Source organism: Pinus tabuliformis, chromosome 1_2 (assembly GCF_031772625.1).
Source record: "Pinus tabuliformis cultivar Carrire ecotype Pingquan chromosome 1_2, CPIR1, whole genome shotgun sequence".
Taxonomy (NCBI): Eukaryota; Viridiplantae; Streptophyta; class Pinopsida; order Pinales; family Pinaceae; genus Pinus; species Pinus tabuliformis.
The window spans coordinates 1121880735-1121892395 of NC_142298.1; the positions used below are offsets into that span (position 1 = coordinate 1121880735).

General features: G+C 32.1%; 1 protein-coding gene across 2 annotated transcripts; it reads left to right on the top strand.

Annotated features, from left to right (window-relative positions):
• The first annotated feature begins 3001 nt into the window (after positions 1-3001).
• On the top strand, positions 3002-4964 carry LOC149210085 (antimicrobial ginkbilobin-2-like protein). Of its 2 annotated transcripts, none has more exons than XM_089394354.1 (3): positions 3002-3963; positions 4339-4471; positions 4585-4964. In XM_089394354.1, exons 1-2 carry the CDS (start codon positions 3219-3221, stop codon positions 4422-4424), a joined length of 831 nt encoding a protein of 276 aa, XP_089250480.1. In that variant the 5' UTR covers positions 3002-3218; the 3' UTR covers positions 4425-4471; positions 4585-4964. The 2 variants fall into 2 exon arrangements, with proteins under 2 accessions (XP_089250480.1, XP_089250479.1); XM_089394353.1 differs by having other exon boundaries at positions 3003-3963; positions 4581-4964.
• The last annotated feature ends 6697 nt before the right edge of the window (positions 4965-11661 follow it).

The window sequence follows — 11661 nt, forward strand, 5'->3', positions numbered from 1 at the left end:
AGCTGGTAAAAACATTAAAGGAGGCAGGGATAAGTTATGACAACAAAGGAGATTGTATGACATGGGCTGGAAAGAAGAAGATCTCAGGAGAAGTAGAGGTGACGGACTGTTACCTCAAAATTTGCATGAAGGAAATTCTGAATGTTGAATATTGCTGGTTTTTCAGTTTTTGGAAAGTAAACATTCCAATTAAAATTGTAACCTTCCTCTGGCTAACATGGCAGAACAAAAATCTGACATGGGAAAATTTACAAAAGAAGAACCATTATGACCCTGGGATATGCTATCTATGCACGAATAATTCTGAGGATAATGAGCACTTATTTTTACATTGTCATAGATCTGTTAGCATTTGGAAACACTTCACAGGCAAGAGGCAGATTCCATTCACCCAATTTAATACAATTGAGGAATGTTTAAAATGGTGGAGCACTCAGAGTAAAAGTAGGAGAATGCTAGCCTAGGTCATTTTCTCAGAAATCTGGAAAGATCAGAATCATCTGATTTTTGGTCATAGCAGAGGGGGGGGTGGGGAGGAATTGATCTATGAATCCATAGAACAGTGGGTCGTATTAGATCAGAATGAGGACACCAATAAAAGTAAAAAGAAGAAGACAGAGAAGGGGAGAGTTCAGTTCTCCAACTATTCGGTGGCGTTTTTTGATGGAGCAGCTCAAGGAGGAAGATGTGGGAGTGACTTTTGCTTAAAATTGACAAAAGAGTAGGAATTTTGGAGTCACTGGTATGGGGGAGAAGGAACAAGTATGAAAGCAGAAGTTGTTGCTTTATGGGGTTTATTATGGTTTATCAAGTTCTTAGATATCCCTCAAGTACAAATTTTTGGGGATTCCAATTGTATAATAGACCATGTTAATGGGAAGAACAACATTCAGGAAACTTCCCTACAAGGTTGGTTGAGACGTATAAAATGTATTTGGAGTTCCTTCCAAAATTCATCCATTGAGCACATCAGCAGGGTACATAACAAATAACAAATCAACGGATGCATTATCGAAATAGGGACTACAGGACACAGAAGAAGGCATGCACATCATGATGAAAATGGGAGCAGAGGAGACAAAAGTAGAAAATCTAAAAGTGCCAAGATAGATCACTCAAAAAGGCAGATCCTCATTGCAGATAAGTTCATACTAAATTTTTGTTTCTTTTTGTCTTAAGTTTTGTATAAATTTTGTATAAAAATCATATAAGAAAAGAATACATTAAGTCTGTGATCTACAGAAATGTAAAGGATCTGATCCACATATTAGAATCTATGTAAATTGCAAAAATGGCTGAGAGAAAATAATATCATCATGTTGTATCTTTAGACAATAGTACAAATGGATGTAAGCGGAGAAGCTTCTACCCAAAGTAGCTTATCATGCTTTGTATTTCTCAAGGTTTATGAGGACAATATGTCCATCATAAGAATGTATTGTTTTATCCATAATATTAAAACAGACCGTTAAAAAAAGAAAAAAAAAAACATTACATAATATTTAAATTTAAAAAATTACAATATTATAATAATATATTTAATATAATGCTATAAAATTCTTAAATTAAATATTATAACATTATATTAAATTAAAATTAATATAATATTATAATAATATTTTTTTTTATATTATTAATATTTTATAGGTATAATATTATAACACTATGTTTAATATAATAATATAATGCTATGATGTTCTTGAATTAAATATTATAAAATTATATCATATTAAAACTAATATAATATTATAATAAAGAAATATTATATTTTACATTACATAATATTATTTTTAAACAAAATAATATTAAAGTTAGTATTATATTATTTTTAAATATTATAATATTAGAGTTAGTATTTTTTCTTTGGGTTTTCTCATTGCCTATATATATTTGTGTTATGCAAGTCTAGGTTTCTCACCACCAAGTTATTCATTTTTAATATTATGTAATATTTATTTAATATTATAATATATATTCTTTTTTAAATATTAAAATATTAAAATTAGTAAAAGAAAACAAGTATCACTTCAAAAAAGCTAATTGTAATTTCTGAGTTTTCTTATTGGTTGATTTCAAACTATTTCTTTGTGTGTTAGATTATTTTTGTATGGTTATTACTTTGAATTTTAATTATTTTGTTTTAATAATAACTTAAATTGTTATTATTGATAACCAAAAATTAATTATATCTATTATGAACTCAATCTTTTGGCTACTTAGAGCTGTTATTTAATTCGACTTTATTCTTGTTACATTAATTAATATCATGTTTATATGAATGAATGTTTATATCAACCATCTAATTCGACTTTGTTCTTGTTACATTAATTAATATCATGTTTGCATGAATGGATGTTTATATCAACAATCTAAACCAACTTTGTTCATGTTACATTAATTAATATCATGTTTACATAAATAAATATTTATATCATTCTTACTAATCTTACATGAAAGGTACAAGAAACTCACAATTGTTATTTAATATAGTTGATGTAAAGAAAAAAATCAGTATAATTGGCATTCAAATAAGCCTACTTTTCACACAAAATTAGAATAGATGTGTGTTGGGATATGGAAAAAGATGACACCGCCACTTCTTTCATGGAAAAATCAACATGTGCCAAACTATCCCTCAGATGTGTTATGCTGACATTATATCTGTGTTTGAGTTTTTAGAAATCCTGGTTACAAATATCAAACTTCATCTTTGACTCGGTAGACAATGCTTATTAAAATTTGTGAAAACCCTATTCTAAAATAAACACAGGTCACACGTATCAATGTAGCCATTTGATAGCAATTTAAATAATCGCACCGCTGTGTTCAATAATCGTGAGCTGTGCAAACAGCCTTGGCATTCATATGACTTTGCATATTCCATGAGTCGTGAGAGTCACGGCAACGGAGGCTTTGCATATTCCATGAGTCGTGAGAGTCACGGCAACAGAGTTGAGGGTCATACGCCTGGGAACGCATTGTTAAAGGTGCGCTTCTTCACTTGGCTTTTGCATATTCAAGAATGGTGAGCCGCGCAAGCAAAATTGAGGGATTATATAGTTTTGATTCTTGAACGTCCACACTCACTCTTGCAGTTCATGGCAGATATCCATCGAGGGTATTATTAGCGTGCTTGGACTAACTAGTTCTCAAACTTACATACTCTTGCCTGGGATTGAACCCCGAGACAGAGGGTATCAGCTGTTGTCTTTGCAAATATGAGTACATTAATCCAATGGCAGAATGGGAGTTTAAGGCACTCCATTTCTTCTTGTAATTATCTTCTGATTCTACTATTCGCCCTTTTGATAGCGCAGTGCAAGGCACAGGTCCCGTACGCAAGAATAGCTTCGTTTCCCGACAACCGGACGTACACGTATGGCGACCAATTTGCGACAAATTTGAACAAGGTTTTGGATGATCTTGTTCAGACCACGCCTTCGACAGGGGTTAATGTTTCTTCGTATGGCGAATCTCCCAACAAAGTTTCTGGGCTTCTCCAGTGCAGGGGAGACGCATCGCAAAAGGAATGTTCCGATTGCTGTCAAAATATAAGGAATAATGCTACTATATTGTGCGGAAACCAAGCTGGATGTCGAACGTGGTTCCCTATGTGCGAATTGTACTACCGGAACGACAGCAGCTTCCTTGCTACAGGAACACGTCATTTGGCTTCTGTTATTAATCAATTCATGAAGGGGCAAGAAATGGCTTTTACAAATCTTGTTTCCAATCTGTCTAGTGAAGCTTCTATATCAATAAAGAGATTCGCGGAAGGAGGGAGTGTTGACTCTTCAGGTCATAAGATCTACGCTCTCGTTGAGTGCTACAGAGTTATATCCACCTCCAATTGCTCTAACTGCTTGGCCAATGCAACGAAACAGCTTCAAACTTATCCATATGATTATTCCGCAATTTATATGGAGAGCTGCTATGTCCTGCTATCTAATCAATCGCTTTCAGGTAATATTCCTTTTTTCCTTTCAAATCAATCACTTCAAGTAATATTTCAATCGCTATCAAATTAATCACTTTCAAGTAATATTTCTTTTTGCATTTCTCTTCATTTCCTTTCTGCCATTTTTATCAGATTAACGGTCACTTAGTTTCTCCGTAGTAGCCATAAGCCTTAAGTAGCATAAGCCTTGAGCCATAAGCCTGAAGGAGGCTTGGAAAATAATGGAAATTACTAGGAATTTTTGAAAATTCTGAATTTGGGTACTCCAGAATTATTGATAGTCCTGAATTTCTCACTCTGAATAATCCTTACAATGCCAATTATTTCTATTGGTAAAGGAATATATTATTCATTAATAATAAATACATTTTGTTTTACAGCTAATCAATCAGGAAAATTACCGATGAAATTGGGGGTTGGGAGAGCTGTGCTTCTGCTTACTGTTTTGCTGTTGCTGTTAATGTGAAAATGGCTCTGCTACTGTGATTTGGATCATAGTCTGTCAATATGGAGGTAACTATACATGTGCATGTCTCTTTATGTCTGCCTTGCTGGCTGATCCTTTTATTTTTGACAAAAACTAATCCCACTCATGTTTGATTTTTGGTTTTTATGTACGCAGGCAGATGGAACGATGCATCCTTCAATATCTCCTTTTATTTTCAGGTTCAGGATGCGGGCTCTCCTTATCCACGTCAACGTTGGTTTCCATTTACGGCCTGTTCACAGTTGGTTTAGAATGCTTTGATATATGTTTATTAGTGGGGTTTGTCAAATAAATATAGCACAGATTAAGCTTTGAAATGCTATATAAAATTTTCAAAGCTTGTAGGCAAAAGTCATGTTCATATTTCATGACATTAGTCCTATCTGTTTATAGGTATGTATCTGTTGGACAGAAGGATATGGCTTCATATGTATCAGCTCATTATATTCTCTTAATATAATATCATGATGTTTTTTTCTTTGAAAAAAAATTTCATGACATTTCGAACGAGATATTTCATTTGGAAACTTTTTTTCCCAATTTATTCTTTTAAGAGAGCTATTAATTGTCAATCCAATTATGATTTGTGATGAGTTCTTCAATTATGATTTGTGTTGAGTTCATGCTTCTATTCGGGCTATTCTCTAACATGCATGAATGAGCATTGTTTTCAGACTCTATAAAGGGCTTGGTTGCTTTATTTATGGTGCTAGCTCCAATTCCTTATTATGGAGAAAAACTCCAACGCAGTGATATCTACTTTGTTCTTAAAAGTTGGTGACCAAAAAGAATGTTATTATTTGTTTAAACTCTAAACACACTCTACATAATGCAATTTTGTGACGAGCTAAAATTATATAATTGTGTAGTTCTCATTCTATCCTATACCCCTTCAACTTTTTTCTTTTCTTTTAACCTAGAACTCTGAGGCTCATTGGCTAAGAAGGTAGGTATTAGGTGCCAACAGATTGGAAGATAAAACATGATCAGAGAAACATCCCCATCACCATCCTGGAAGGCAAAGATAATTATATAAATAAAAGGAATATTTCTTGGAAAGGTCTTTATCTATTCGTTTATCAAAGTCATTGACTTTCAAAGATACAGAGGTTGGACATTCCTTTGTTTTGTGTATTTAGTATGTTTGTTGATGACATGGAAATATGAACATTTGAATTTTATATAGATCATGTTTTAATATAAACAGTACTAGTTAATTATATTTCTAATTTTTGGTGATGACATTTAACAATACAACATTTTTTCTGTATTCAAGCTTATGTGATCCATAATGAATTAAGCAAAGCCTTTTGGTATAAATTACATAAGAGAAATTTTTGGCGACCAACAAGAGTGGTCCACACTTGTTGGTTCGAAAAGCATTGGCCAACAATATAACATTTTATTGGTTGTTTTATTTTGTGATGAATTCTTTGTTTTTATTATTTTTTAGTTTAGTTAAGCTATATTTAATCTAAGTGGGGATTGCTAGCTACTATGTAGCCCTTGTTTAATATGCATTTTTAATTAATTTATTTGTACATTAAAAAAAAAAAGCCAAAACCTCTATTAATTAACTATACCAAAAAATCAAATTTGAAATTTTAAAAAATCTTATACTAAATGTTACACAAAACTAAAACTGAAAAATACTAATAAAAACAAAAACCTTAGTTAAAGTACAAACTAGTGCACCCATATAAATTAAATGACTAGTAAATGCAAATAAACTCCAATCTATAATAAGCATCAAAACATGTCTTGATACATTTAATATATAAGTTGAACATATATATATTTAAAACAATACAACATGGAATAAAATCTTTAACCATGAAGTCAATCCATAATAAGCAACATAACACTTAAATATCGACAATTGATTTCATATTTTTGTAAATATTATCTAATTTTTTATTTTTTTTTTTTTTTTTAAAATGAAAAAACCTGGTTTATATTATGCACCAGTACAATTATTATAAACATATTTGCAAACATTATGTCATTACATTTTGTCCATATGCTTCAAAATACTGTAAGGAGAAGAACATATTCATAGCATACCTAAGGGGCACCTAAAATTGTATAGAGATTATTATCTAATATTCTATAAGATTAAAACCTTAACATCCACCTAATAAAAATTGATAAACTAAAATTTGTAAAAAACATATTCCAAAATAGAGATACTTTTAACTATAACTATTAGGTCAAGTAATATTTCTTCTTGCATTTCTCTTCATTTCTGTCATTTTTATGACAGCAACGTGCCTAGCAATACAATTTTTTGAAAATTCAGATTACAACTGTCAAGTTTCCACTATAACAAAACGATTCAAATACTCCAGAATTGAAAAAAATCTCACCAAATTTCTAAATAATCTTTAATTTGTTATTTCTCTAATTGAAGAGAATATATTATTTATTGATAGTAATACATTTTGTTTGGCAAGTAATCATTCAGAAAAATTAAAGATGAAATTGGGGGTTGAGAGAGGTTTACTTTTATAAGTAGAGCTTCCGCGTAAATTACATATAGAAAGACCTTTGTCGACGAGTTTCGAACCAACTAGTGTGGTTCATCGTCAGGACAAGTTAAGAAACAGATCTAGCTTAGCATGTTAAATAGTCTGAGCAGATTCTTCAACAGCTAAATGGACTAACGGCTAATTTTAACCCTAGAACCCAGATCAAAATATTATTTATTAATTTAATATTATTATTATTTTTCTTATTATTATTTATGTATTTTTGTTTATGATTTTACAATTACTATTAATATGAAAACCAATTAATATTAAAAATTATTAAATTTAAGTAATTACATTATCTAATTATGTAATTATAAGGATATACAACCCCACATTAAATAAATATTGGTGGCCAAAAATAACTATGCTACCTAATTTAAATCATAATCTATATCAATATAGTGGTAAACGAACGCGTGCACGTCTCTTTATTTTTTCCTTGCTCGCTGATGGAACGAGCCATCCTTCAATATCTCCTATTACTTTCAGGTTCAGGTGAACGTTGGCCTCCATTTACCTGTTCCATTGATTTAAAATGATTTGATCTTATTTGGAAGTGGACCTATGCAAACATAGCACAAACGGTATATAAAATTTTCAAAGCTCATATACAAAATTCATGTTCATGGTCATTGATGTATCAACTAATATTTTCCAAAGACCTTTTTTTACCACTTTATATTTTAGAGTTTTGTATCCTTAAAATGTAAAACATCACATTTTATCTTAAAAATGCCATTTTAAATTTTCGTAATATTTGTTTTTATGTATGTGAATGTAATAATTTAAATATTTTTATGATACTATTACAATTTTAACCCATTAGTATTGTTTTCCATTTCAATTTTTTTTGTTTTCATTTAATTTATTAATAAATAAAAATTAGAATATTATTTTTGTTTTATAATATTTTTTAATCATAATTTTTATTAATAAAATTTAAATTATCATACTATTTGTATTATTATTATATCTAAAACTAGTTAACATTTATTTCTTTATCTCATTTCTAAAAAATAAAGTTTTTGAAATTATGCACAGGCATTTTTAATATCCAAATCAAAGATAATCCCCCAAAAGTATTGAAAATTCTTATTAAATTCTCCACATTTAAAATAAAATAAAATAAAAAATATTAAAAATTCTTATTAAATTCTCCACATTTAAAATAAAATAAATTCCCATTTGCCTTGGCCTACGCCTTCCTCATCTTGCATATCTTCGATTATGAATTGATCATTTAAAACTACCAAAACCTTCCTTGCCTTGGAAATCTTTACTATGAACTTATCTAAATCTAATGCAATTCTTGCTAGGCATTTGCAAATTTTATTTTTTTTATCAAAAAAAAATTACCCTACTGTTTATAAGTTTTACGTTGGAATTATTTTAAAATTTAACCTTTCGATCAAAGACTGAGAGATATCAAAATTGTTTCATGTTTAACTTTCCATTTTTCTCCTTCTTTTTGGTTAACAACATTCCAAGTTTGTGGAAATTGCCTTTCGATCAACACTAAGAGATATCAAAATTGTTTTATGAGAGATATCTGTCACATACCCCGGTAACCTCGCAGGTAAAAGTAGGGAGTTAGAATTAATTTATACAATTACCACAAGTAATTAATCAGTTCACAACTCCACAAATCATCACTAACGATTAGATATAACATTCACTAATACATCAAGTAAATCGCAGTGAAAGACAATAAGTTATATATCCATTTTCATAACCATTAACCATCCATGTGGTAGTGTTCTGACATAAGCTGTCTCATGAATCCCTGCATCCATTTCTTGATATTCTTAACCATATTAAATAATCATGCACTAAGACATTATGCTTGTCACAACAAATAAAGAACCATCATCATCAAGGACCCATCATCATCAACAGACACATAAGGCAATCACATCAATCACACCATAGAACACGGATATACCCTGGAAACCCCGTAGGGTGAAAACCAGCAAACATTTAATCTTCTTATTAAACGCTCCTGAGGGTTTTCACCCCTCACTCAATGGCTTATAAGGGATTCCATCCCTTAACCATTGTATTCAAATCTTTACAATGAATTATCATTAAGCTATCACATAACTAGCTAAAAGCTAATACAGCTTACATGTAATCTTTTATTTACATACCGCCACATGCAACATTCCTTGTGGCCTAATTGTTCTAGCAATGGACAATACTGCAGCTTGAACTCATCTGCATGGACGAATAATCCTTTTTCGTGCCATAATGTTAAACATCACTTTCCTTTGACACCAACCACCATCGTTTCCTGTCAATGCTGTTGACAACAAGCTTGGCAATAATATTAGTTACATTATCAATAATTCATTGAACAACCTTTAAAAAGGATCTTTTTATCTTCTACTCATCTGCATGAGCAAGCATAACATACTAACTCACTAGTACCTCTATCCAAGTAACTTCTTGTTCTACTTTACCCAAAGCTTATTCACACTGGTGCATATCTCTCTCTAAGAGATCTAACTATTAGTTTACAAGTCCATGTTTCTTTTAAAAACAAATAACACAACGGTTAAGTTTACATACTAGGAAATAAACTATTGGTTCTGTGCCTTTGCACATACATTCCTTCACATAGTTACCTTTCTAGAAACTATTAAAGATACCCTATATTTATGGGTAAACATCAAGAAACAATCACAGGTATAACCAGGGAAACCGTTTCAAGAACTAGCAAGATAAACACATACTTCCCTGCAATGCGTTAACGTCTGCACACAAATATAATGAAACTTCTCTGTCTTAAATGGCATCACTTCTACTACCAATTCGCATGTAAAAGCTTCACACGAGGTCTAAGACCATGTGATAACCAATAGACCTGAGCTGGAAAAGAAGCAAGAGCAAGACCGAGAATCTCCTTGAGCGGCTGAATCATTAGAGGCACCCATGGAAGCTCACACTCGCCTGGATTACCTTCATTCTCTCCGGTGAGGTGAGCGGTGAAGAAACTAGTGTAATGACCTATGCGGTGTGTGCGCATAATCCCAATTATACCACTGGAACTTCACTGTTGAACTGAGACTATTTAGTCGCTGGACCGAGAAGGAAGTAACCCATGGAAAAACCAATTTCCAGTAGCATATGCCCATTTATCGAGCTTCGATGCAACCCTCGGTTTCAAATACTAGAGCGTGGAAGATAAAATTAGAAGTGTAAAACAGTATACCTGCGATCTCGTTGCCGAGCAGTTCTGAAACACCCCCTCCAACAAATGAGACTCCGGAAGGAATGAGGATCGCCCCTCTAGTGGCAACCCCCTGAGGGTAAGAACCTTCAGTAACTTATACGTTTGAACCACTAACCTTTATCGTCATCGCAACAAGATCAATAGACGTGAACTAAGATTCAGTTTTTTCAAGACCTTAGTCCAGAGTCACGGCTTTTCCCCTCCCCCCGCCGTGAAGCTACCCCTCTCGTTCCCCATTTGCAAACCTTCCAAAGACTTCCAAAAACGACAGGATCGTAACCAATGGCAGAATCAAGCGGCAAATCCAAGAAGTGTTCCGAATCCAAGAATCAGTTCCCATTTCCCAAGCCGCCATTCGCGCCCCCCCTGCCATTCTTAATTGATAGCTTTATGGATAATAAAAATTAGTTTTTGTAACTAATTCGTGATCTTTTTCTTTTAAAAAGAATTATTATTTCATAACTCAATAATTTATGCTAATTAATTAGCACAGGGATGTTACATACTCCCCCCCTTAACAGGAACACCGTCCTCGGTGTTCATCTTTCGTTGGGAACTTGAGATTTTACTCATGGTATAACCATCTCAACCCCACAAAAAGATGATCCTTCCTTTTTAAAATCCAAGATTTCATTTCAATAAATGACAATAACCGAAATAGTAGTGATATAATCAGAAGAAATATCATTAGTTATAAGCATCTATAGTCATAAGCATTCGTAATTGCAAAATATGCAACTTTTAATCGCCACCATCTGGCCCTTATTCATTCATAATAAACAATTCTCTGTGTCAACTTACCATTACTTACCATCCATTTTGAAAACCATGAATACTTTCATGTAAGTATTTTTAATAGTGGTTGGAAACTCTTCATTCCTCCACGGTAAGTAATTTCTGTAACATATGACTAACAAATTCAATCACATTAGTCACTATATTTTGAGTCAAATGAGATACTTTTGACTAGCAATCAATTGTGCAATGTTAGATGCTTCTAAATCACAGTACTTTTACAAGTACTTAAAGAGCACTAACACTAATCAACCAATGATAAATCACTGCTCACGTGCACACTGCATGAATTTTCACTAAAGACATCCATAATGTACTTCTAAAAGTACCAAAAGAGCACCTATCTCTCTAACCATCAAAACTGTCTTAGCTCCCACTAAGATGTTCATAAAATTAATAATACAATAAAGGAATTAAAATTTCCAATTACTCCTTATTGAACATTAAACTCATTTCCTGTTAAAAGTGCATAACACATTTCACACAACTATATGTAAAATTTATTTCTAACATAACATATAGCTGATTAGTTAATTCCTTTAGCCATGAGACCACAATGGACTAAAGAATTCCCAACCCATGGGAACTGGTTTCCACAACCAAACCGAGTCATTTTCACATCCAGACAGTTTCTTCGATAGAGACCTTACCAGGTCTA